We start from the raw sequence: 27,541 nt of genomic DNA, 5'->3' as shown, positions 1-27,541 counted from the left end.
AGTAAATACAGCAATAAAGGATGACTATTGTTAACAACTAAATGTGTTTAGCCTCTTCTTTAAAACTTAATATTGTAGCCTACAGCTTTGGTACAATCATCTATTTTATAATCCACCCAGACACCTCCCAGTAAATGACAGATTTATTCCCTGTTCATTAGGTGTATATTCTTCAGAAACCAAGTAAAAATGATACTTTTTCTTAACTGGAAAAAACATTTTAAGTTTTGAGATTATAGTTAAAGCAAATGTATTACTCACTCGTTAGCTCTATTAACTAAATGCCAACAAATTGAGAGGTAATTCCTTTTTTCTTCTTTGTTGCCTTCTGGGTTATCATTCATCTAAATAGAAATTACTACAAATTCCATATAAAATACTATATATCACAATTAATGATTCTTTGTCAAAAAAGATCAACAGAAAGCCAGGCATCTTTAAAAAATTATGGAAGGGAGGGGGGTTCAGGATGGGGAATACATGGAAATCCATGGCTGATTCATGTCAATGTATGGCAAAAACCACTACAATATTGTAAAGTAATTAGCCTCCAACTAATAAAAATAAATGAAAAAAAAATTATGGAAAAACAAATTATACTTTTGTACAAAAACATGCTTCATCTTTGATGGCTGTTTCTTATATACAAAGGTGAGGTCCGGGGAGAGACACGAGGTGGGAGCAACTTCCTGTCTGTGATCTGGGAGTCCTGCTCAGAAATCTCTAGTTTATACAAAGAGTTCCCATGATAGTAATTCATGTGGGTTACAGCAGAAGATTATTTCTGTACAGGTGCATGTTACTCATAAATAATTTGTGTGTAAGTTACAGAAGCCCATTTAAGTTAGCTTAAGCAAAATGGCATTTATTATAAGGATGTAAGCAAATGTCATAGAACCTAATTTGAAGGAAGAATGGGTAGGTCTCAGGGAAATGAGAAGGTTGTCAGGCAGAAGTAGCATTGTTTCCTGGACTCGTTCTTCTCTGAACACCCTTCACCTCTGCTTCTGGGAAGAAAGTCCACCTTATTCCTATCTCTGATAACTGGCTTCTTCACCAAGACTCCTAGGTTTTCTTCCCCAAACTTTGCCCTGTAAGTCAGGCGTCCACAGACTTCTGGGATCTAATGCCTGATGATCTGAGGTGGAGCTGATGTAATAGTAATAAAAATAAAGTGCACAATAAACGTATTGTGCTTGAACCATCCTGAAACCATCCTGCCAACTCCCGTGTATAGAAAAACTGCCAAACTGTTAAAGTTGGGGACTGCCGCTAAGTGACTTTGATGCTTAAAAAGCTGATCATGGTGCCGTGTCTACAAACCACCTCTAGTGGACAATGCCATGTGACTCAAAGGTCCCAGACCAAGGCTGTGATTAACCTAGCTCAGATACGGCTGCTCCTATCAGCTGTGTCCGTGGACAGGGCCATGCCTTCCCCCACGGAGAGGGACAGACACCAGGCTGTGGCCTCAGGTCCGTCTGAGACAATGCTATCCAGGGGATGACATTAACCACTGGCAGAGACAGGAACACGGAGGGCGAGAGGCTCAGGCAGGTGCAACCTGATTCCTTCCCTAAACGTTAATTCTGCTGCCTTTCAAGGTGATGATGACCACGCAAGAGCTCACCTGCACAGGTAAAAGTGACACTACCCCCTCCCCCTGACTCTGCCCCAGGCTTGGGCTTGGCACTGTCAATGTCTGGCGATTCTGATACCCCTCAAGATAGGCCCCATGTATGGAAACTAGGAATTGTTCTGGGAGGGAAAACGAATATCAAGACAAGATGAGACAGCTACAGCTTGAAGGTTTAAGTAAAAAATAACAGGACTCTTTTGCTTATAAAAATGAACATCTAGGCAAGAACAGGGCTAAAGGACAGAATTGTAATGGATGCAGCGGGAGGGAGAACACCTATCAAACTCCAAATTCTGAACCAAGAAGATTCTCTTAAAGCCCAAACAAGAATGTTTCTAGGGCAACTGAATAAGGCTTCTTTGTAACACAGAGTAAACATAAGAACACACGCCATCTTAGCATAGTAACTACTTCCTTCTCCTCCCCAAACCTGCAGTTTCTACCTGCCCCCTTCCCCACCACACGCACCCACAACTGCCCCCCAGCCTGCCAAGGTCCTCCCTCTGATGATGAGCCCCAAAGTGCATTCTCCTCCACAAGCTTCCCTTCTCCACGTTCCAGGTACAATTCACTCTATTTGAATCTTGTTGTTTAGTCGCTAAGTCATGTCCAACTCTTTGCAACCCCATGGAATGTAGCCCGCCAGGCTCCTCTGTCCATGGGATTCTCCAGGCAAGAATACTTGAGTGGGTTGCCAGTCCCTTCTCCAGGGGATTTTCCCCACCCAGGGATCGAACCTGCGGCTCCTGCACTGGCAGGAAGATGCTTCACTGCTGAGCCACCTGGGAAGCCCTCTATTTTAATACTTAATGGTATAATATTAGTTTCTTCACATTTACCTGGTTCCACAAACTAGGCTGTTGCTTGCTTGACTGGTGACACAGCCTGCATCCTCATCAGCTTTGTTTCAAGGCCAAGCACAATGCAAGAGACCGACAAAGTCTAAGTGGTTTTCAGACGAGTCACATAAATAAAACAAACTCAAGAAAGGCTCAGGGATATGCATAAACAGTAGTTTCATAACAGGTTTCAAAAGGAAAGAAAGGGAAGCCCAAGCTGCATCCTTAACTTGGAGGCTGCGAGGATGGAGGCGAGCTCTTTGCGGTCCTGGTGCAAGACAGGTGAGGAACCTGGAAAAGAAAGACTGTTCCTGTCTCCTGGGGAAGATCAAAGGTCTTCCCACATCAGGACCAGTCCAGTCCTGTTCTCTGAGTTCTCTCAGTGCTGTTGGGCCCAAAACCTTCAGGCATGAACTTTCCAAACGAGGACTTCAGGCCCAGCAAAGATCTCACTGCTCATTCGACTACTGTCTCTCCACGTCAGCCCTCCCTTCTCTCTTCGACCCTGGCTTTGGGAACTCTCCCAACATTTCTCCCTGGACGACTGTCTCCCCTTTAGGCTTTGCCAACAGGAGGCACGTGAGGGAGGCAGGAAGGTTGGCGAGATCTCCTGTTTGCTTGCTATCTGAGTGAAGGCCCTTCACCACAGCAGCATGGGTGGTTCCAGAAGCTAGCATTTACCCCACTCAGCCCCCACCCTCATTCAGCCTCATGACACTCTAGAGAGACAAGAGGCCAGGGCCCCCACCAGGCTGCCGCTGAGGTCTGGACCCCGAGATGCAGGGCCTCCTGTGAGCTGCCAAATTCTGATAACCCCAGCTCTTCCTGTCGCCACTCCCTGCCCCAGGGGTGAGAGCTCTTCTTTCAATCACTCAGTTTTCTCAAGATTCCCATTGTGCTCGGTCACTTCTCCACTGTGAGACCTACTGCTCAATGCTGCCATGAGAATCTTTCGCTTACTCCTCCAACGACCATAATCCTTTCCGTGTGGTTGATTACCTTTGTCAACCCCGAAAAGGCCATACCTCCTCCACGTTTCTGACCTAAAACATCGGATGCAGGGAGGAGGGACTGTCCCAGTTAGCAGGAAAAAACGACCAAAAACCATTTCATCTATTAACAATCCAACTAACAGCAGATCAGGATTTTAATAACTCATAGTAGCTCAACGTGACAGCAAACTCCCTGAGGGCTTGTGTTAAAAGTGCTGCTTGGTGGGTGCCTAAGTAAAACCTTGTCCTATTGATGCGACCTCAGCAGACACGCCTGAGAGTCTCAGAACCACCAGTTAATCAGTTGACACTAAAAGTAAAAGACTTTAGGGACTTCCCTGGCGGTCCAGTGGTTAAGACTTTCCCTTCCAGTTCAGGGGAGGGTGGTTTTGATTCCTGGTCGTGGAGCTAAAATTCCCATATGCCTCCCAGCCAAAAAACCAAACATAAACAACAGAAACAATATTGTTACCAAATTCAATCAAGACTTTAAAAAATGGTCCACATAAAAAAAAAGTAACAGATTTTAAGTTTGGGTCAAAAGATTCCCGAAGAAGGAAATGGCAACCCACCCCAGTATTCTTGACTGGGAAATCCCATGGACAGAGGAGGCTGGTGGGCTACAGTCCATGAGGTTCAAAAGGGTTGGACACAACTTAGCAATTAAAGAAGAAGAAGACCAAAACATGCACCAGATACCAAAACCAAGATGATCTTTCCAGGGAAGGGGAAGTTAGGAGGCCTAAAGGTTGAGTGACAAGTGGTTTTTGACCCGTTTTACAATTTTTTTTGGTGACTTCCCTGGGCTTCCCTAGTGGCTCAGATGGTAAGCGTCTGCCTGCAACGCGGGAGACCCGGGTTCGATCCCTGGATTGGGAAGATCCACTGGAGAAGGAAATGGCAACCCACTCCAGTACTCTTGCCTGGAAAATTCTATGGACTGAGGAGCCTGGTAGGCTATAGTCCATGGGGTCGCAAAGAGTCGAACACAACGAGCAACTTCACAATTCACAATTCAAAAATTACAACTTTATCATCAAAAAAAAGTACATGTTATTATTCTGTGGCAAAGACCACTATTCCTCCCAATTTCCTTTCTCTTCTTCCATCTCATTGATTAACTCCTCCTAATCTCGCAGTTTCACCCATGTTTGTGGACATGTAGAATACAGACACATTCCCAGCATCCCTCAGAGTGAGGACATTCGGTCAGCGGGACATAGCTGAAGGTGATGTTAGAGGTGGAGCAGCCGCCCCTTTCTGCTTCCATCCTTCCTACTGTGGGGGCGCAGACCACGAGTTAGTGACCGAGCAACAAGGCAGAAGGGGCACCGATGCCAGCGATGTCATACAGGACCACCCAGGAGTGGCTGGGTCAGTGTGGGTATTTACGTAGCTGGGAAAAGTCCTAACTTTTTAGACTTCTGTTACACTAGTCAAATCTGTATTTTGACATAAACCCCAAACATCTAAGCACCACCCTTCACGTTCACATGGAACCAGGAGAGCCCTCCCTTTTCCCCGGGATGGCTGGGATGATGGCAGGAGCCCTCTGTCTCAGGGGCATCCAGAGGCATTGTGCACACTGAACAGGCACTGAAAATGCTCAAGACGGACGATGCTAATTTTCAACACAGAACTTCCTTGGAGCAAAGGAAGAATATCTGTGATTACTGTAGGGCATTTTCAAAATAAAAGGTGGTGCTTTCGGTGTGAACCTTATTAGACGCATATTTTAAACTTAGAAGCTTCACTCAACCTTGCCTACGAAAGAAAAATGTATCCACACAAAATATATATGACGTGGCTTTGATTTTCTGTGCCTGCAAAATGTCTATAAAAGTATTTATTTGGTTTAGCGGAACTGCTTTGGTTATTTTCATGATATGAAATTAGTTCCCAGGAACTGAAACATAATTTATATGCTGGACATCTAATTCTACATGAATAGAAATCTAATATGGGTTATACCTAAAACCATGTGTCTAACAACCCAAGTCAAAAAACCACTTGCATTGGGATTCCCTGGATAAAATAAATTCTTAAATATAAATACTCAGACTTATTGGGCTGCTGAAGCAATGGGGCAAGACGTAGGACAAGCCAAGCAGGGTTGTTCCAAGAGACCTACTTGAACTGGTCGGTAGGATTTTTCTGTAATTATGAAGTGTGTGCTGCATATGAGAATTTAACAACAGAACTGAAATCATGTTTGATGAATAATACGGCAGGATCAGAGAGCTGTTGGAGAGCAACACAGGAGCTCGCCAGAGTCTCCCAAGATGATCACGGGGTCCTCGGGTCTGAGGACCGAGGATGAAGTGCAGGCACCACCCACAGACAGGGAGTGTTTGTCACTGGAACTGAAGCTTCTAGGAGGGTTCAGGCCTGTCTTCTCCAGCCAGTAAGACACGGCTGATGAGCAGGAGACCAAGTTGTTATTATTATTCAGTTGCTCAGTCATGTCTGACTTTTTGGGACCTCATAGACTGTAGCCTGCCAGGCTCCTCTGTCCATGGGATTCTCCACACAGGAAAACTGGAGTGGGTTGCCATTTCCTTCTTCAGGGGGTCTTCCTGACCCAGGGATCGAACCTGTGTCTCTTGAGTCTCCTGCACTGGCAGGTGGGTTCTTTACCACTGGTGCCACCTGGGAAGCCCTATGCAAGGACTAAACAGGCATAATTCTCATTTTTAAACATTCCTAGTATGGAGAACAATATCTGAGAAAAATAAGAAGTGGCGGAACTGAATCAGTAAAAAGAAGAATTAGTCTTCACAGCACAGAGACAGGACCAAGATCAGTAAAGTTAACGATGCGTTTACTAAGCCTCATAATTAACCCCACAGTGATGACTTCAAGTTCTTAACACTCATTCACTAAATGGAGGTTTAAAAGCTCAGACTGCTCAGCAATCAGAGTTCAAAATTACGTGTGGACGGTGCCGGGGAGACAGCGGGATGCACATCCAGCACAGACCGGAGGCTTGTCCAGCTGTGTTCGCCTTCCAATCACTTCTGTTTTTCTCCATCTAACTGTCAGGTTAGCCAGGATGCACCCAAAATTAGCTAAACAGCAACTTTTATAAAGCATCTAAAACCTCAGAACCATATTGATGCTTTTTTGTTTTTTGGTAAGGGGCAGGTGGAAAAACAACTCTGCAAATATGATTATATATGATGATGTCAGATCTGCGATTCCCAGAACACTGGCATTTCTTTTTTTCTTCCTAACATCCTCTTTCCCATAAGTCACCTCCATGCTAAAATGACCAGATGTTAAAAGATTAGCTTACAGAACTATATCCTAGAAACAATATATAAACTGAAATATTTCAACAGTGACATTTTTAAACAGGCAATCCGCAAAGTAGTGCAGATATGGCCTGCCCCTGTGCGGTGCTCAGTTGTTTCACTCATGTCCGACCCTTTGCAGCCCCAGGGACTGTAGCCCGCTAGCCACCTCTGTCCATGGGATTCTCCAGGCAAGAGTACTGGGGTTGCTTGCCTTGCTCTCCTCCAGGGGATCTTCCCAACCCAGGGATTGAACCTCCATCTCATGCTTGTCAGGTGGGTTCTTTACCACTGAGCCATCGGGAAAGCCGGAACATACATTTTTACTTCAGGAAAAAAAGTGTGACTCAGAAGTAAACAAATGATAGTGTTTTCCTCTTTCCCCATTTTAGGCTATGAGCTCACTGAAGGGCATAACTGAAGGGCAGAAATCTAAAAATCTAGGACACCCAATCCTTTTTCACTGATAATTCAAAACAATGAATTCATATCGAATTTGCATTATATAAGTATTTTCACTCTTTTAAGCACCCTGGCAACTACAGACAAATGATTATGCTCTTCGAAGGAGGAGGAGAAAGGGAAGGCAGAAAGAGAAAACAGGATGTATAAAACTAGAACTGCAGGTTAACCCAGCCCCGGGGCTCCGCGCCAGGTGAACTGCCAGGGCCCAAGGTTGGCGCTGGGCAGATCCTGGGTCTACCTGCCGGACAAGGGGGACAGACTCAGGGAAGCTGTCACCAGGCCAAAGCCACCAGCATGGCTGACAGTGTGTGCACCAGGGCTCGACCCAGGTCACTCGTACCACAAGACTGACGTCGGTTTTTACTTTTAATCACCAGCATGTCCTGGGGAGGTACCTGCCACACAGGAGGCAGAGTAACATCAGCAGAATTCCCCCAGGATATTAGGTATTCATGGGGGTTAAGTTAACATGCATAGTTATCAACCCACTTATTTTTAAAAAGAGAAATGTATATGTGGGATAGGAGCCTCATCCTTCCGGCTCCCCCCATCACGGCTCAGGCTCAAGGTCAAGTCCTAGACCAGGACCCTGGGCCTCAGCAGAGCCCTCCCCTCTAGGGGGACCCTCCCCGACTCTTCCCACACCTTCCAGCTCACACCCCCTGCCCTGCCCCAAGCCCGGGAAGGAATAATGTGATCAACTTGAACGCACCTTCCCTAGGAATCTTGTTTCATTAATTCTGGACTTACTTGGGTTTTCTGAAATTTCAGTGAGAGTCAGAAGAAAACACCAGAGAAGCACTGTGTGCTGTGCTGCGCTTAGGTGCTCAGTCTGCCTCTTCGAAACCCCAAGGACTGTAGCCCGCCAGGCTCCTCTGTCTACGGGGATTCTCCAGGTAAGAATACTGGAGTGGGTTGTCACGCCCTCCTCCAGGGGATCTTCCCCACCCAGGGACAGAATTCAGGTCTCCCAAATTGCAGGCAGGTTCTTTACCATCTGAGCCACCAGGGAAACCCTGGATTATTGCAAAAACACGAGGCTGCTGAATCTCCTGACCCTAAACAGAGCTTGTCTCCTGCTTGCCTGTTTATAGGACACACCTTCTTTTTTTTCGGGGCGGGGGGAAGATTTTTCTTTAACTTTTAAAAATTTATTTTTAATTGAAGGATAATTGCTTTCCAATATTATGCCGGTTTCTGCCCGACATCAACATGAATCAGCCACAGGCATACATGTGTCCCCTCCCTCTCAAATCTCTCACCCCTCTAGTCGTTACAGAGCCTGGTTTGAGTTCCCTGCATCATACTGCAAACCCCCACTGGCTCTCCCTTTCACACATGGTAATGTATGTTTCCCTTCTACTCTCTCCACTTGTCCCACCCTCTCCCCGTGTCCCTGCCACCCCGACCCCACCCCACACCGTGTCCACAAGTCTGTGCTCTATGGACAGACACTTTCTGATCAGAAGCCAGAGGCACGCTCTGCGCTTGCCCCAGGAAATAAACCTCCCCACAACACAGATGTGGCCTCCACTACCCCCTGCTAGCTCATCTCAGAGAGGAATTCTAAGCTGAGTACGCCTGGGCTTCAGGTCTCTTCTGCTTGTGTCAAATACCCAACAGGTTTCAACTCCTTACACTGCCTGGGACAGGAAGCATTTATGAAGGCTTATAAATCATTCAGCTGTAGTCCCTGTATTCTGAGAACCTCAGGGAAGTCTCTCAGTAACTACAGTCATCCAAATGCTAAAGGATGCTAGCTTCCCCTCTGCCAGCAGTCAGGCAGGCATCTAAGAGGGGTCAACACCCCAGGAGGCCCCCATGTGCCCGCCATCCAGTCGCTGGACACTGTACATTCTCCAGGTAGACAAACGGGATTCCAAGTGGTGGTGCGAAGATAGGAATGCAGGTTTCTCTTGCTTTCTGCTTCACCACAGACCAGTCCAAGCCTGCTGGCTTTGTCTGTTGTTTTAGGGTGTCAGTCATCCAAACAAAAGCAGCTATGAGGAGCAGCACTAGCCCCTAGATTTAAGAAATAAGTAAATCGAATACATATCTAAATGGAAGGCACTAGAAATAAATCCAGGAGCAGACTTAATAAGGCATTGCACATTTTCTGATCTTTCTTTTTTTAACCCATAAATACTCTGACAAGTGGATTCATGCCTCATCATCTGATGAGAGACGGTGGGCACGAAGGGAAGTAGATTGAAACCTTCATTTGCAGGGTGTTAACACATTAAAGCATCACAGTATGGTTTTCTTTTTTTTTTTTTTCAATAATGTTATCAAGTAATGCTGCATGTTCCACTTGGTAATTTTAATTTCATTTGACTTTCATCACTGCATATATGAGGCAGTTTTAAATGAAGCCTATGCCAACCAAGGAAAATCGGTAGTTCTTTGGCAGGAAGGAATCTCCTGCAAGAACACTGCATCTTTCATGTTACTTCCATTTCTGGTCAATAGGTCACAAGAGGCAACAACTTCTTAGAGCATCTTGTCAAAAAGTGAGGCATGTAAGAGCTGTGGGGAGAGGTGCACAGCAGTAACAGAATGAGCAGAAAGGTGTAGAAAAGGGTTGTCTCTAAACTTAGAAATGAAATTTTAATTTTTCATTAGCACTGACTCATCACGAGAGTTATGGGTGTAACTGTGAAGGCTCAGTTATCTTAATTAAAAAGAACTGGGTATTTTCAGAAAATGTAATCTCTGTGTGTTAGAAAATTCTGAGTAAGCCTGCTGGACTTACCATTCAGAGGCAACATGCTGGGTGCCCAAATGGCAGGTTGGGGTTTTCTAGCTACTCTGTGGTCAATAAAACAAATGCCTGACATTTTTAACCTTGAAGGAATTATTCTCATATTCAGTACCCACTGGGACCCAGAAACACTAATCAACTTCTCCACAAATGTCTCATAACCAAAGAAGGCAATCTTCTGTCCAAGGGAGGAAAAGCTTGTTGAGTAAATTTATTTTCATGAAGAAGTCAAAAAAATAGTAGGAAAGGCATCATAATTCATTAGAAAATAAATGAACATGAATATACTACCTCTGCAGTTACCATAAGTTTGCTTTTCTATAATATTAAATATCTATTTCTCAACTGTCACGACAACGTCCTTTCAGGTACTGTCTGCATTTTATCAGCCCTTTGAAGCCATAAATCACTACACAAGATATGTCTGCTTTCAGACACAAGTAGCTGGTATTTAAGCTAAAGAAGGAGATGCAAATCAGAATACAAGTTGCAAGCCACTCTCTTTATCTTTGGGAAGTGATTTTTTTTTTTTTTGCCAACATAGAACAAAGACTTTAGCGCTGACTTTTTCTCTCCGAGTTGCCAGTTAATTGAGCAGAGGTCGAGGATGGTAACTGCCTCTAGGGAAACAGGCCCGTTCACTGCAAAACGCTGTACTAGACTCTGCCGTGGCTGTCTTCCATTCAGGCGCAGGTACGGCTGGTAGTCTTCCAGTGGCAGTAATTCATGGGAAGGAAGATGAAGCCAGGTTCATTAAAGCCTTCCTCAGATTTCAAAGGGGATGATGAAGAGAGAATCTAAGAACACCCGTGCGGAATACGTGTCCTCTGGCCCACACTTCAGGCCATGCCAGCGCTTCTCAAGCTGCGAGGCAAGGAGGACCTGTGGAAAGCTTGGCCTTGGGGGCTCTACCATCCTTGCAGGTTTGAGGTCACTTTTCAAAGTTTTCAGGGTTAACAACTGTGTTTATGTGCCCTGTGCTTTATTTATTCTCTCTAAAGTCTTTTTTATTTTATACTGGAGTATAGTTGATTAACAAGGTTATGTTAGTTTCAGGAATACAGCAAAGTGATTCAGTTATACATACACATGGATCTATTCTTCTTCTTTTCCCATTTAGGTTATAGCAGATTACTGAGCAGAGTTCCCTGTGCTATACTGTAGGTCCTTGTTGGTTACCCATTTTAAATACAGCAGTGTGCACATGGAAGGAAAGCTGTGACAAACCTAGGCAATGAATTAAAAAGCAGAGACATCACTTTGCCGACAAAGGTCTGTATAGTCAAAGCTATGGTTTCTCTAGTAGTCATGTATGGATGTGAGAGTTGGGCCATAAAGAAGGCTGAGTCCCAAAGAACTGATGCTTTCAAACTGTGCTGCTAGAGAAGACTCTCGAGAGTCCCTTGGACTGCAAGGAGATCAAATCAGTCAATCCTAAAGGAAATCAACCCTGAATATTCATTGGAAGGACTGATGCTGAAGCTGAAGCTTCAGTATTTTGGCTACCTAATGCCAAGAGCTGACTTATTGGAAAAGACCCTGATGCTGGGAAAGACTGAAGGCAAAAGGAGAGGAGAGTGGCAGGGGATAAGATGGTTGGACAGCATCACCAACTCAACGGACATTACTTTGATAGACTCTGGGAGGTGGTGAAGGACTGGGGAGCCTGACATGCCGCAGTCCATAGTGTCACAGAGTCGGACACAACTGAAGAGACTGAACAAGTGTGTACGTGTCAATTCCAAAACCCAGTCTACCACTCCTCCTCCCCAGATCCTTACATTTATTTTTTTTAACTTTTTATTTTGTATTGGGGTATAGCTGATTGACAGTGTTGTGATAGCTCCAGGTGAACAGTGAAGGAGCTCAGCAGTACATATACCTGCATCCATTCTCCCCCACACTCCCCTCCCATCCAGGCTGCCACACTTACATTTACAGAAGTTATATGTGTCATGGTTCGGAGCTAAATGATAACTACGAAAAGAAGAGTACCTCAATTTCATGCTGAAAATGTACTCCTTTAAAATACCAAGGTACTTGGAAGTCATTCTCTTTTATTAGCACATTTTTGGAATAGAGAATTTTAGAAAACTATCTGCTAAAAGTATTATTCTCTTGACCACCCACTAAGAGCTCCCTGGACTGTAAACAAATTTATTTTAATTGACCACCACAATGGAAACACTCTCTTGCAAACTTCTTTTATTTTATTTATTTTTTTTTTGCAAACTTCTTTTATAAACACTGGATTTCGAATTCCCCAAGTCCATCACGAAGAGCAAGTTAATGAAACTGCATGCCTGTATTTCCCCATTCTACCAAGTCTTTGCTTAAGCACTAAAATCTAATTATATATTTTACATGATCAAAATTTCCAATCTTGATAGTGATCATTTAAAACTAAGCCCTCTACCATAGTTAAAAAATCTGCATGTATAATGAGATTCCAGTCTTTTCTATGCCATTATTCCAAAAAAGCACTTTGTCATCATTTGTTCTGTACCATAAATGAGCTTATTTGCCAAAAAATCAAATGGATTTTAAAATTCATTTTAAACACCCTGGCAAGAGTTAGTAGATTTTTGAACATGGGATTTTAAACACTTTCTTTTACAAGAAAAGATGTAAAATCCTACAGATTGTCAAGGTAAAAACACTAAGACTTACATAAGACACCATGCTATATTAGAGACTATGAGACAAATTGTCAGATTAAATTTTAAGAAGCATAATGATTAAATTGTCTATAAGCTATGGTAAAATACTAAATTTCATGATGAAATACTGGGAGAAGTGGGTTGGATATAAATCATCCCAAGTAAGCAGAATTAAAACCTCTATCTAATAAGTCAAGAACTGTAGAAAATGTCTCATACAAGTTTTCAAATGGCTGTATAAAGCAGACCTTTGATTTTTCAGCTATAAAGGCCATGACTAACCAACAGCTCCAGTCCAATATAACTTATCACAGGGTAAATTTTTCTAGGCAAACATTTTCCATCACAGCATATTTTTCTTAGCAGCAATAAACAATCAAGCAAACAAAAATATCTTAATTAATTTAACCCCACTAGGTCTTTAAGTCATTTTTGAAATGTTTAGACAAGTGACTAATGAGCCATAAATCTAAAATAGCAGTAGAATCTCCCTCCCAATTTTCCATACCTGGACATCTTTATCCAGGTACCTTTGACATATTCTGGCAAAATGAGGCTCGCATGACTCACTTAAGTACAGAGATCACTTTGGTTTCCTCTGGAGGGCTAGAGGAGCTATTTTATAGAATAAGAGATGTTAATAATATGTATATGAAATATTTGGGCTTCCCAGGTGGCTCAGTGGTAAAGAACCTGCCTGCCAATGCGGGAGACCTGGGTTTGATCCCTGGGTCGGGAAGATCCCCTGGAGAAGAAAATGGCAACCCAATTCAGTATTCTTGTCTGGGAAATCCCATTAAGAAGAGCCTGGTTGGCTACAGTCCATGGGGTTGCAAAGAGTTGGACACGACTGTGCACGTGCACACACACACACATGAAATATTTCCTTTAAATTCAGCAGAATAAAATTATTTGAAGTGCAATAGTAAATGCTGATGAATAAAGAACCTCTAGAGCACATCAAATAGGGACTCTGTTAACATACTATTGTACCTTATTCTATATTTTTTTCTGTTTAGCCTTTCTAAAGAATTTATCAAAGAAACTTCTCCCAAAAACATAGAGATATTCCACTGGTGTTATGACATCACTTCTCAACAAGTGCAATTCTTAAAACTCTGTATAACTGTTCAGAAGTGTCTTCTATCCTGCACTGAAAACCCAAGACTGCAATTTCACTTCAGTGGCTGGACTCAGTGGGTTGGTTTGAAAGGCAGGGTTCTTGCTGGTGGAGTGAGGCATTCCCATCACTGTGAAGCTACTTGCAAACCTCGCTTACACTCCAGAGAGCATTTTATCATAGGGTTTTCTTTTTCCTTTCCTTCTTCTAGTGTTTTCATCAAAAGGGAAAAATCAAGAGTCAAAGGATAATGACAGACAGTCTCATAAATAAATATGTTGGCACACCCCCCTTCTCATAAGAGTGACAAAAAAAGTTTTGGCAATTTCTCAGTTAATGGTTAAGACATACTTACTCTTTAAGTACCAACTCTTTCAATAAAGAGTAAACATTACTGGTGAATATTTCAATCCTAAACCACCTTATAAAACATTTTATGCACTTCCCTGGTGGCTCAGTCAGTAAAGAACCTGACTGCAATGCAGGAGGCCTGGGTTTGATCCCTCTGTTGGGAAGATTCCCTGAAGAAGGGAACAGCAACCCACTCCAGTATTCTTGCCTAGAGAACCTCAGGGACAGAGAAGCCTGGTGGGTTACAGTCCATAGGGTCGCACTGAATCGTATTTATAAAGACAAGAACTACAAATGCAGAAACGATGTGTAAGCTGGATAATCACTGAACGCGCAGTTTACTATTGAGCAGAGTAACATCCCTCCAAAGGACCAAATGTATTCTTAAACCCAGGGACCCAATAAAAGATTTAAAAAAAAGAGAGATGAGGTCATCTCTGCTATACTACTCTCATGCAGAACGGCTCCCAACAGTATGTGATTTAATTTTAATTCATCCAGTTTAAAATATCCTTGGTAATAACATATTCCGACTGCTTGGCTTGGAAGCCTCTTAGCAGGCTCGTTGGTATTGATATAATGCTGCAGCTAATTGTACCTTCTAGATTTGGGAGACCGGGCTGTTCTGCGGCAATTCTACAAACCTAATTAGATAATGCAAAGTTAATTTTTTCCTCAAGTTTCTGTGTAGCGGTTCTTATACTCGGTGAGCTGGAACAGGCCTCCCTACTGGTGCGTTTAAATGCTTCTCAGGAGCCACTCTTTAAAACTCTCCGAAGGCCAGGGAGCCCAGGAGGGAATTTATAATGGTGCAGAAATGAGAATGTTTCTCATTTTGAAATATTCAGGATCTTGGCAAATGAAGCAACTGCAAGTTAGTCCTCCTCTCTCCAGAAAAGACTGAAGGAAGTCTTGGGTAATTGCAGTTCAGCGTGTCGTACTACTGCTTTAGGGATCACGGGACTGAACCAGAATTAAACTGTAGACCTCATTTCATAAAACTAGCACTACTGAAACGCTGAGCACACAGTTTTGATATTGTTTCTTCCTTTGGTTACACATCAGCCAAATTAATGTATTATTAAAAACTAAAATTTCCTAATAGCCTCAATATAAAATTCCTTTCCTTCCCAATTCCAAATAGTAAAATGTTGTTCCAGCCACTGTTTTACAAGTTACTGGGTTTCAGATTAAAAGACTGCTCAAAATGCCTAATATGTATTATCATCCTATTTTAATATAATGTATATAGTATACACAGTATGTATTATCAAAGTTACATGGATGTGGTTCAGCTTAACATATATGTACATATGTGCCTATGTCTACACATGGGTCGGGGGGTGGGATGTGGAGAGGCACCTAATTAAGGCAGAAGAGAGAGATGGCTGCCTCTTCCCAGGTGGCTCGGACAGGAGAGAACCTGCCTGCCAGCGCAGGAGGCACAGGTTCGGTCCCTGGATTGGGAAGATCCCCAGGAGAAGGAAATGGCAACCAGTCCAGCACTGTGCCCTGGAGAACTCCATGGACAGTATTCTTGCCTGGCATACTATAGTCCTTGGGGTTGCGAAGAGTTGGACAGGACTTTGTGACAAACCAACCAAACCACGTCATTTGTGGGCAGTCCCTCTTCGGGAGTCACACTTCTTGAGTAAAACCCTCCTCTCTGACTGGATCTGTCGTTTTCCCCTGGGAAGGTGCGTGTTCCCTGCTTGAATGTTTCTCCTGAGCCAGGGTACCTGGGGTTCAAGTGAACTGGATGCTCCACAGGCCCTCCTCCACCCCCGGGGCCAGCCATCAGTGCAGGCCCCAGGGTCTCCTGCAGCTGCGCTTCTCTTGCATCCTTTGCTCTCAGCAGTTCTGGTCAAGAAACACTCTCCAAGTCATCCTACTTCTGTCTATAGCACTGATTCCCACTCTGGGCTCCGTCTAACCTGCAGACACCCCAACTCCACTGACCTGGAATCACTTTAAGCCCAAAACGCACAATGTTTTATCTTACAGCCCCCAGCTCTACTCATCCTCTGAACCACCACTTTGCAGTCTTTGCAAAGACTCTCAAAAATCCAGTCCCTAGACTAGCAGCTTCACCTGAGAACTAGCTACCATCGCAAATTCTCCGCCCCACCCCGGACTTCCTGATTCAGAAAGTCTGGGCAGGAGGCCAGATGACCCGGGTTCTAACACACCCTATGGGCAATTCTGATGCCTGCTCAAGGTTGAGAACTGCCGCTTCAAACGGTTTGTTCCTTCGGAGGAACAAACATCGAATCCCCACCACCTCGTCCAGCGAGCGCAGCTCCTGCTCCCACCAGCCACACTGGTAATTCTATCATCATCACCTTCCTCCCCACGCTCTCGTTTTCCTGGCCCCCTCCTGTTTAGGGTTTGGCAGGAGCCACGGAGATAGTTCTCTCCTCCCTGAAATCCGGCCTCGGCACTGTTCCAGACCACCCTGTGGAGCTAGCTCGGAACGTTCAGAGTATTCAGTGTTTCAGGCTCAGGTTCTGTTTCTCTCTCCAGGTTCTCTTCCAGCCACCTGTCCCCAGGGTCTGCAGAGATCTTTTCTGCTTCTGCACGCCCATTCCCTGTCCCCGTGCACTCGACCTCCAATCCTCCCTCCCAGGGACCAGCTGTCTGACCGCACGCCGCTCCGCCCCAGGCTGGATGCTGCTTCCCTGAGACCTGGGACCCAGTAGCTACTGGAACCCTCCTTTCACCCTCTGCTACTGTTACTTGTGCATCCGGCCCACAAACTTGACGATCTAGGACCACGCGTAGCACGTGACCACATAATCCATCACCTGACCCAGAGCATCCCTGAAGACACCTGGCATCTTATCAAGCGCTGCCCGCCCTCCAGACGCGCGGGCACCACCACGCAGGCCTTCTCTCCACTTCTCATGCATTCTGGCCTCTCCCACCCTCAGGGTGACCCTGCCTGTCCCCTGGGCCAGCCAGGTTCTGTCCAGAGAGCTGCAGCCAGGCCTCAGCCCCCATCACCTCAGCCTTCTCCTCCCTGCCTCAGCCAGCATCACCTCACATGCTTCTCTCTGTCTGAAACGAGTGCTCCACTATCTCTGTGGCCCCCTCCAGCACAGTCCACGGGAGCTCATCTGTGTTGTTACAATCGGGGGCGGGGGAGAGGGGAAGGAAAGGGGTTAGAGGGCACAGCTGGTCGGGAAGCCTGAGAATGACTGTGTACATGACCTTGGGCGGAATTCATGCCTCTGGAACTCAGGGGCCTCCCTTCTACAGTGAGGATTACATGAGGCTGCACTAGAGGGTTATTACTACAATTAACCTCACATAGGACTGACTGTGTTATCTGTTATCACCATGCATTTTACTGCTTGAGAGAATCACCACTGACCAGTGAGGAGACAACAAGGGTTTGCATCTAATCAGGGAATCAGCAGCGGAATGTCACCACTCCCCAGCTCCACCTTGGAGGCTTCCAAAACGCTGCTCTTCCTGCCCCATCAGTAACACCCAACCCGGTTCCTTAGCCTCCCATTCAGCGCCTTCAGAACGCGGCCCAGACGTACTCTTCCAGTCTTAGGTTCCACCACTTGTCGTGAGTAAAACCAGCCTCCATTTGGTCTCATCCAGAACGCTCTTCCCCGTGTGAACCCCACCCTGCTCCAGGTGGAGCCGAACGCCAGGCTCTGGCCTCCGAGCATGCACCTCCTGCAGCTGTGGTGGGACCTCTGGGTGGGGGTGACACCCCCCTGGGGGTGCAAGAGGGGACGGAGCCTGTGTCCAGGACACCCCTACGTCTCCAGCGCCCAGCCAGGTGCCCCGGGGGGGTCCTCCATTCACTATTGAGAGCAGATGGAAGGCTGGAGGTTGGGAGGTATGGTAAAAAGGCCTGATTCATGAATGAAAAGAAAACTGCTGTTTTAACAGACAAATACCTTCTGTGTGGTCACTGGGTCAAGACCTGAGTAACATCTTTACTCTGTCAAAAGCTTTCCACCTCCTCCACGGCACCGAGTCTCTGAGGCCTGGAGCGACGCGTGGCACTGATGTGATACGTCTACTGAGGGAGTGACTGCCATGTTTACACGGCAAAGACTCTCCCAGCTCCATGTTGTTAATACACCTTCTACCCTTTCACCCTTCCCTCTTCCACCTTACAGAACCCAAACAGAAAAACATTCCTGAGATTCCCTGGTGGTCCAGTGGCTAAGACTTCAAGCTCCCAATGCAGGGGACCAGGGTTCCATCCTTGCTCAGGGAACTAGATCCCACATACTGCAATTAAGACCTGATGCGACCAAAAAAAAAAAAAAAGAACCATTCTTTTCATAGCCTCAGGTGGTGTCTATTCTGCTCTATCGAAATTTTAAATTCTTGATTTCACTACTTTTCTTCTTCTGTCAGACTGTGCATTTGTTCTACAGGGATGAAAATTAGAATCCAAAATATGAACAAAGCCAACAATTGAGATTGAAGCTGAATAATCACAACCTGGTTCCAATGTTCCAGAGCTGTTCAAATCTTGCTGACCAAGCTTTTTTTTTTAATAACTCAAGTTGGAAATTACAAATAATGTTTACAAATGGCCCAAGCTCAGAATTCTGATGTTCATTCATATGCATTACTTTCTCTTTCTCATCTCTAATTTACTATTAACTGACCTAATGCAGTCTTTACCAGAACCAAACTGAAGCCGGTACCTCATCTCCCTTTTCATGCAGCTCGTCCCATCACAAAATAGTTTCCCAAATTCTGTTTCCACGCTTTTACTAGTAATTGTGCACTCCCTGAATGGCTGTTCTAAGCCTTCTCCACCTGCTAAGGAGACAACCTGTGACTGCTCCCAGAGTGAGGTGTCCTTACACAGACACCAGAGTAAGGAGGGGAAGGAACCAAGGCCATGTGGGTGCTCAAGTCTCTTCCTCAACTAGGATGTGATCCCTTTAGAGCAGGGGCTTTTCCTTGAGGCCCTCTTGGTGCTCTCAGTGGGGTCTGGAGCAGGGGGTGGGGGTGTGTCCCAGAAATTAGAATTGTATTTCGGGTATTCATCCCTGAAGAATGAATGTACAATCTGAGAGAGGAAGAAAAGTAGTGCTATCAAAAATGTGAAATTTCTAGAGCTGAATGGACACAGCCTGAGGCTGTGAGAGGAATGCTTTTATAGTCAGGGTCTGTACAGTGGAAGAGGGAAGGTGAGGAAGTAGAATGTGTATTAATAGCACGGACAGAGTTCTGTGAGAACTGGGAGAGAATGGCAGTCACTCCCTCAACAGATGTGTCAAATACCCACCGAGTGTTTGCTAAGCCCAACCATGGCTCTAACAGGACTGATGTCTGACCTTCTACCACCAGATGGAAAACACTTCCACCGAATCGACAGACACAGAAATTCTTAGGGATGTCTGCATTTCCAGGGCGCCCAGCCCTGCAGGGGAGAGACATGGATGAATGCTGCAGCACTGTGGAGGGGGAGGGAGAAATTCCACCAGCAGAAAACATGAATCCTGCCTCTCAAAGACTCAGTGCTTCACAGGCACCTTTAAGAAATGTGACAGCTTCAGAGTCTCAACCCAGGAGAATGCATGTGTACGTAAAACTGCATTAATTTCAGGAAGACTGTAGAACCCAAATTTCTTAGACTTGGTAACATGGGAGTTTTTCACTGCAGGAATGGGAGAGGACAGCAAAACAGAGAACAAAAGCCAGTCCTGGGGCATTTCACTTGGGCAACTGAAACAACAGTGACCTCTTCTGACACTATACTTCTGCTAAGTGACAGCTCCATCCCTAATAAATGAGCTTTTGTTTGAGATAAAATATCATGGTCAAAGGCAGTTTTTCTGGTTGCAGCCGATCACAGCTGAGATAAAAGGCTTTGCTAGGGTAGAACCTGACCAACTGGGTAGTCAGTTCAATCACAGCCTCATTAACCAAGGCTCCTTTCCACTGGTCTCAGCTTATCACATAAAACCTCTCCATCTAGCAACAGGTCTTGAATGAGTCCTACTCTGCGCGCCCTGAATCTAAATGGCATTAATAGTTTGACTCAAGCAACATTAGCACATACTGAGAATCACCGGCTCACATGCAGCTTCTCACCAGCACTGAATTTGTTATAGGAGAAGCACAGACGATCTTTCAACATCTCCATTTTAGACCTTTATTTTTGGAGGCTAATGATTCAATGTTAAACACTCAGTGCTGGAACCTTGGAGAAATGGTCTAGGAGATACTGTAATTTATTTAATTAAAGGAACTGTCTACACTTTGGAAGTGCTAAACAGATGGCTGTTGTACAAGCTGACCTTAAAATATTCTGAGAACAAAGCCTAAAAAGATAAGTCTTCACATTAGAACTGCAAAATGTAACATTAGAATTTATGGATTTTGGTCTTCAGAACCTTCCATGTAATAAACAACCTGTCACTTTCCTATCACTTATTAGGTGCCTCTGGTCACCTTCCTTCTCCTTCACTCCCTTGTGCAAACACCTAGTCCTGGTGCCTCTGCACCTCCATTGAATAGCTCTTGAATTAACTGATTTTTCTCCCCTCCCCCTGTCACTCTGCCAATTCCATCAACATCACATCCCACCAGGGCTATTATAACCTCCAACAGGAATTCCCATCTGCTCCTGCTCAAAACCAATACCGCCAGAGTGATCTCGTCAAAGCACAAATCTAATCGTGTCTCTCCTCTATGTAAAAATCCTTCCACGAGCTTCATCTTTGGAGTTGATGGCTGCTCTAAAGACCTGATCCCTGGCCTGATCTCTGCACCCTCACTCTTCATGTCCTAACTGTTGTTGCTCAGTCATGCCTGACTCTTCATGACCCCATGAACTGCAGCACTTCATGCTTCTCTGTCCTTCACTATCTCCTGGAATTTGCTCAAATTCCTGTCCATTGAGTTGGTGATGCTTCCAACCATCTCATCCTGTTGCCCACTTCTCCTCCTGTCCTCAGTCTTTCCCATCATCAGTGTCTTTTCCAATGAGTCGGCTCTCTGCATCAGGAGGCCAAAGTAATGTTCTAACTCCACTGGTCTTATTCTTCCTCAGATCACCATGCTATCTCCCACCTCAGAATCTTTGCACATACTCCTCCCTCTCAGGCCTGCCCCCCCTCCCACTCCCAGATCAACAGTGACTCTTCTTCAGATCCTCAGAGTCTAACTCAAAGGTCATTTCTTCAGACAAGGCTTTCATGCCCAAGCACCACCATTTTGTTAGCCGCTGTGGGTTTTTTTTTCCACAGCATGTGGCACAGTTTTTATTTATAGATTTGTGAAGTCTTGATTAATGTGATTTTTGACCCAGTAGCCTACATGATTCAAAAGTTTAGGGGCAAGGAGTATTTCCCTAACAACTAGCACCAAAACATAGGAGATACTAAAAAATGTTTGTTGAATAGATGAAAACTTATCCAACAGAGTATGATTTGAATGGTAAGATCACCTTTCACATCATTCACATCAGAGAAACAGCGAGAGGCCCAGAGATGAGAAAGTGAAAAGGAATGTGTTTCTGTTGTCTTGACCATAAGTGACCTGTTTTGCTGGGCAGATCTAAAGGAGGAAGTAGTCCAGGGAAAAAGCACCAGTCTGCTGCAGCAGACTTTTGTGCCTGGAACACTGAAAGATTAAGGCAGGAAGCTACACGGGGTGAACCCGCCAGGACCAGCTTGCTAGAGTAGAGGCAGAATTTGTATTTGGTAAATGAGATTATTCCAGACTATCTCAGGTCATTTATCTGAATCCAGAAAGTCCCATAAATGGACCAGCATTAAGGAGAGGCAGATGTTTCACCATGGGTGGAGTATGTGCAATCATAAAGTAAAAGACCAGATGGGGGAAGGGAAACTCAGGAGTCTTCCCTAAGCAAGATGTCCTTGGATAGCTGCATCTCAGAAGCTCTTAGCTTAGTTTTGATTAAAAGGGAGCAGTAGTACATTATTTGCGCTGTTATGACTTATTGGCTGTTATCTTCAACTGCTTAGTTAATATTTACCTGCAAACTTAATAAAGACGTTTGGCTCTTCAGATACATAAAGCAATCTTCTTAATGTTAATTGTTTGAAAGTCTTGAAAAGCTAGCTTTGGTCTTTGGCAAATGGCAGAAATTATACTGGATCCACTGATAAACTAATATTCAATAAACTGGACCAAAAATTAAGTTATAACCACCTTCTATAGCTATTAAATGAGCTCGTGGCCCAGTCCCTGTATTAGCAGTAATAAAAACATTTCAGTATTTCAGGACCTTGGGGCTGACACTCCATCACTCCTTTGGAAGATTTTGTCATCTGAACTGCAGGACATTCTGAATATGGCTAATTCTGTCACTCTTTCCTCAGTTTCTCCCCCAGGAAATGGCGTTTAAACGTCTCTAGCTCTGTAAAAGGCCATGTGTGATCAGAAATACTTTCAAACAATTGCAGTATTCCGTCGTCCTTGGTAAGTCATTTTGAAAGCAGAATCATAAAAAGGTCACCATCACTCCACGAGAGCTGAGGGGTTTAAAACCACACATTCAAAAGGAAAACTGGGTACTTTTTATTATCCTTAATTTAAATGACTTTAAGGGAAACCCCCGACCCCTCCAAGACGTTACAGAGATCCCAGTGCCATTAAGTCTTCAAATAGACGCTATAACTTCAGAGTACATCTCAAGGGTAAATCTAACCCCATCACAGGGGCAGGAACTGATAAGGAAATCTCTTCCTACGATTCTTAGTGTTGAAAGGTTGCCTTGTCACAGAACTTCCAGACGCTAACTTTCCAGAAGGAAAGTTAATAAAGGGGACCCCTTGGATGCAATGCAGATGCTGTTTGCAGAAGGCGCTGGAAGCGGCATGTCTCCCACCCCACCCTCGGTCCCCCGCCCCGCCCCGCCCCGCCCCGCCCCGCCGCGGCCTGGTCGCCCCCCGCCCCCGGGAAGGAGGGGCGCGGCCGAAACGGGCGGCGCGGTCGGTCAGCGGTCACCTACGTCCCGGGGCGCCGATGGAGCCCCACCGCTGGGGAGCGTCGGGCGGCGGACAGCGCGTCCGGAGGAGCCCCTCGTCGCGGGCGGCGACGGCTCAAGTTAGTTTGGGCGCTCGGCCGCAGCCTGGGGAGGGGCGGGGAAAGGGGTGTTCCGGCCCGACGGGGCGGCCGGGGGAGGGGCTCCGGGACTGGGGGGCCCGGGAGTGGGCGAGGGAGGCCGGTCCCGGGCGAGGCCTCGGCGGCTCCTCGCCGCGCTCGGCGCCGGAGCCTAGGGGGCGGCGCTCTTCTCGGGGCCGGGGGCGGGGCCGCGCGCTCCCAGCCCGGCGGACGGTGGGGGCGCCGAGGGCCGAGCAGCCGGGGGGCGCCCGAGACGCGCGGGGGCGGCGGCTGCCGGACCCCGGGGCCTGGTCCGCACCGGGCGGTGGCGGCGGCCGCGGCCCCCTCGCCTCCATCAGGCCTGCACGCGCCACAGGCCGCAGCCCGGACCAGCCCCGCGTCCCCGGCCGCCGCGGCGGCGGTCCCGGCCCGGCCCTCCTCCGCTCCCGCCCGCGGTCCCCGCGCGGAGGGCGGCCGCCGAGCCTCCGCCGCAGCGTGGGGCGGGGAGGCGGGGAGGCGGGGGCCGGGCTCGGGGGCCCCCCACCCTCCGCGCCACCTGCGGAGCCCGCGCGCGACCCACCGCCCCCGCTCCCGCCAAGCGCGCGAACAAAACAAGTTGCCGGTCGCCGCCGCCGGAGGGGGGCGGGCGGGTCACTCACCCTCATCCTGCTCAGCGGGCTCGGCTCGTCCGGCCGCGGGGACAAGGAGGACCAGAGGACCACCAGCCCCAGGAAGCTGCCCACCACCAGCAAACTGCGCAAGAGGAGCCCGATCTTCAGCCTCATCTTCCTCCGGCGGCGAGAGGCGCACAGCCCGGCGCAGCCGCCGCCGCCGCCGCTCTCCCCTCCCCTCCCCTCCCCCCTTCCTTCCCCCTCGGCGCTCGCCGCCTCCGCCCGCCCCCGCCGCCCGGCGGCCGCCCTCCCCGCCGCCGATCCGGAACTCCCCTCGCCGGACGGGCCGCCCCTCCCCTCGCTCCCTCCCTCCCCGCCGCCGGGTCTGCAGTCCCCGCTCCGCCGCTGTCCGCTCGACCCCTCCAGGTCCGGCTACCTCGCGGCTGACTAACTTACACTCTTCCCCAGGGCTGTCCTCAGCCTCGGCCCCAACCGCTCGGCACTTAAAAGCTGCCCGGGTCTCCCAACTTTTATTGTCCACTGGGGCCGTAACTCGGGCCTTAACGCCCGTCCCCGCCGCCCCCCGCCGCGTGCCCCCAGCCCCCGCCGCGGGGCCGGCAGGAATGGAACCGGGAAGTCGGGGCTGCACCCGCTGCCGCAGCTCCACGTGGCTGATTTATAGCCTGGAAGATTTTTTTTTTTTCTTATTGATCGTTCTCGCTTCTTCACACGGCCCCTTAAGGAGGTGGATTTGTAACCGCCAGGCCCGGTGTGATGTGCAAATATCACCGGACCGCAGAAGCCCTCTTGGAAAGCGGACGTGTAGTACGTCGTCGCCCTGTCTGGAGCTAATTAGAAGAAAGCCAACCTGGTGTGAAATCAGCAATACCTTGTTCAAGGGCTCAGTTTCATGTATCCCCAGGACCGAGGATTTGGGGGGAGGGGGGCTTAAAAACAATACTCCACCCTCATCGCCTCCTATTTCAGTCCCGATTTTTGCCACTCATGGAGGTTCCTTGATTTGTATTTTTTAAAAGTCTTTCTGCCTGAAACTTACATTACCCAGGAAGGGATATCGACAAATGTTTACTCACATGCCCCACCCAGAGGAAATAATTTTTGTGCCCCCTGTCTCTCAGTAAAGATGTCAGTCACCTCATCTCATTGCCGAGTTCACATGATTATGCTATCCGTGTGAGATAGCCTAATGGAAGCTGAACCGTTTGTTTGATACCTTATCCTAAGTTTGGGGATGGTAAAGATGGATCCTTCTTCCTCTTAATAAAACTGTCTCTTACCTGCAGGTACTTTAAAACAAGTATTTTTAAAACAAGGTTGTTTCAAGCTCTAGAATGACATAGAGAATTTGAATCATCAGGCTAGATAAAGAATTTGACCGGACCAACTCCACATGCTTCATGACTTGGGTTACAGTACCTAGTACATTGGGGAATTCCATAGATGCCCTCATGTCAGAATTTCCACACAGTATTTGCACTGAACAACAGGGGGAAATGTAGAATGGGTGACAGCATGTTCAGGTCTGTTCTTGGCTGGATAAAGGTGCACAATAATGCGAGTCAGCCCAGTACATATAGCACCTGGAGTACTGTCAAGGCTTGAATACAAATCATTGTCTGACTCAGCATTTTTATCAACTGCTTAAATCAAAACCAGTTGCTTTTCCTGTAGGACAAGGGAGACCTTGCTGAAGACCTTTTTTTTTTTTTTTTTTTTTTTAATGAAAAAGACCTGAAATATTTAACTGATAAAAGTATGAATCACCTGGGTTGTGGAGAAAGTTACCACCCACTCCTGGGTCAATTCAGGTTCGTGTGGGGACCTAACCATTACCTGTATCCAGGTGACTCTCACCCAGCTCATCTGTGTACCACCTTTGGAGAAACAGTGAAAGGAAGGTGTGCTTGGGGAAAGCTTTATTTAGATCAGAGGTCCTCAGCCTCTGGGATCTAATGCCTGATGATCTGAGGCGGAGCTGATGTAATAATAATAGAAATAGATTGCACAATAAACGTAATGCACTTTAATCATTCCCAAATCATCCTCCCCACCCCAGTCTGTGGAAAAATTGTCTTCCACGAAATCAGTCCCTGGCGCCCAAAAGATTGGGGACCGATGACTTAGATAACTGGAAAGGGGGAACAGGGTCATTTCTAGACCTCACTTGGGCTGTTTACAAATGAGGAGGATTCCTCCACAAAACTGCCTTCCCTAGACAGAGTCTGGGCTTGGAGAGGTGACCTTCAAGGGGTCTTACTCCAATCACAAGAGGGAATAATTCCATTTGAAATCAGCAGCTAAGGTCCACCAGGAGTAATGAAACCTTTCATTTGTGCTCTCATTTTCACAGTCAGAGGAGACAGTTTTTGATTATTAGGAAAATAGGAATCTTTATTTGTACTGTTATGAGCATAGTCAGGCAGATGTGCTCACTGAAAGTGGTCCTTATCGCTCGCTAAGGTGAACAGAAGGAGTCTGGGGCAGAAATGGTATTCAGAGAAGACCCTGTCATCCCTGTGTGTTTTGCACAGAGAACTTAAAATATGTGTGAAAGGACACAGAATTAGAAGTTGACCAGTGGGTGTGTAGCTGTGAAAGCCCACAGTTCCTCTGAGCCCTAACAATGTTTAAAAGAAACTCAAAGTATGAAATACATGCCTATTGGCAACATTTGCAGCCAGGCTGCCTCAGCAGAATTGACACAGCTTTGCTTAGAAAATGAGCTGTGTGTTCACAGCTCAGGTCAGGGTCAGTTAACCTCTCTGAACCTAGGGCTCTTATCTGCCCAATAGCGATTACAGAACCACCTTACTACATCATCAAAAGGAGTAATGGAGGTCAAGTACATACGCAAATATAAGTTCAGATAGAGGAACAGGGCAAGTCCTGGTGTGGGGGGGTATAATTCTTTTTTTTTTTAATGAATACTGTTGCAATTGTTGTTTAGTCAGTCGTTTCCAACTCTTTTCGATCCTACAGACTGTAGCCTGCTAGGCTCCTCGTCCATAGGATTCTCCAGGCTACAGTGGTTTGCCAGTTCCTTCTCCAGGGGATCTTCCCGATCCAGGGATCCAACCCGAGGCTCCTATATTGCAGGCAGTTTCTTTACCACTGAGCCACCAGGGAAGCCCAAAGTTATCTTTTACTGCATAGCAAATTACCTTCAAATCTGGGGTTTTGAAACAACAAACTGACTGTTTCACACAGTTCTGAGGGTCAGGAGCCCAGACTGACACTGAGCACCCCTCCCGGCTGGGCGGCCCTGGCTCAGGGTCTCTCCTGAGGTTGCTGCCTGGCTGTCAGGGGGGCTGCCCTCTTGGCTTAGCTCTGCCTGGAGGCATCTGCCTCCGCCTTCACCCCCAAGGCCTGCAGGCAGGCCTCCTTGGCTACTGTGGGACATCTGTCACAGGGCTGCTCCAGACAAGGCCTCAGGCTCCCTCCAGAGGGAATGATAGGGAGGGAAAGGGAGAGAGAAAGACTTCAGGAGCTCCAGTCTGGTGCATTGTGGAAAGGGGCCACGCAAAGGTGTGAATACTAGGAGGCCAGGGGCTTCGGAGGCTTAAGAACAGCGTTGGAAGTCAGCATACTCCTTTTTTTCACTTATCATTTGTAGTAATTCACTTACCATTATGCTACACTGAAGTCTTTCAAAAAGAATCCAGGTCTTAAATAATTGCTCATTTCTGATTATCTTGCAAGGAAATACTCTGTATACTCTGTGTACTATCT

The 27,541-nt window shown here is 46.7% G+C and overlaps 2 protein-coding genes across 10 annotated transcripts in view; one reads left to right on the top strand and one right to left on the bottom strand.

Annotated features, from left to right (window-relative positions):
• Positions 1 to 24,036, bottom strand: part of GALNT7 (polypeptide N-acetylgalactosaminyltransferase 7) — a 131,541-nt gene extending 107,505 nt beyond the window's left edge. The window contains exon 1 of one of the 2 annotated variants that reach the window (XM_061132205.1): positions 23,840 to 24,036. In XM_061132205.1, coding sequence (XP_060988188.1) covers positions 23,840 to 23,965 — 126 coding nt within the window. In that variant the 5' untranslated portion in view covers positions 23,966 to 24,036. The remainder of the gene's footprint in view (positions 1 to 23,839) is intronic. The other variant, XM_061132204.1, reaches the window with a different exon arrangement.
• The window catches only part of LOC133048510 (uncharacterized), a 145,425-nt gene continuing 140,932 nt past the window's right edge, over positions 23,049 to 27,541 (top strand). For 5 of the 8 annotated variants that reach the window (XR_009691055.1, XR_009691050.1, XR_009691052.1 and 2 more), the window contains exon 1: positions 23,049 to 23,183. Coding sequence is in view for 2 of the 8 variants with exons in the window: in XM_061132207.1 (XP_060988190.1) it covers positions 23,103 to 23,183 (81 nt within the window). In the remaining 6 variants the exon portion in view is untranslated. The remainder of the gene's footprint in view (positions 23,184 to 27,541) is intronic. The other 3 variants (XR_009691051.1, XM_061132207.1, XM_061132208.1) reach the window with 1 other exon arrangement.

The sequence above is a fragment of the Dama dama genome, chromosome 29 (assembly GCF_033118175.1).
Source record: "Dama dama isolate Ldn47 chromosome 29, ASM3311817v1, whole genome shotgun sequence".
NCBI classification, from domain to species: Eukaryota; Metazoa; Chordata; class Mammalia; order Artiodactyla; family Cervidae; genus Dama; species Dama dama.
Note: the sequence above shows the minus strand (reverse complement) of the source record. Positions and strands in the feature narration are given on the sequence as shown.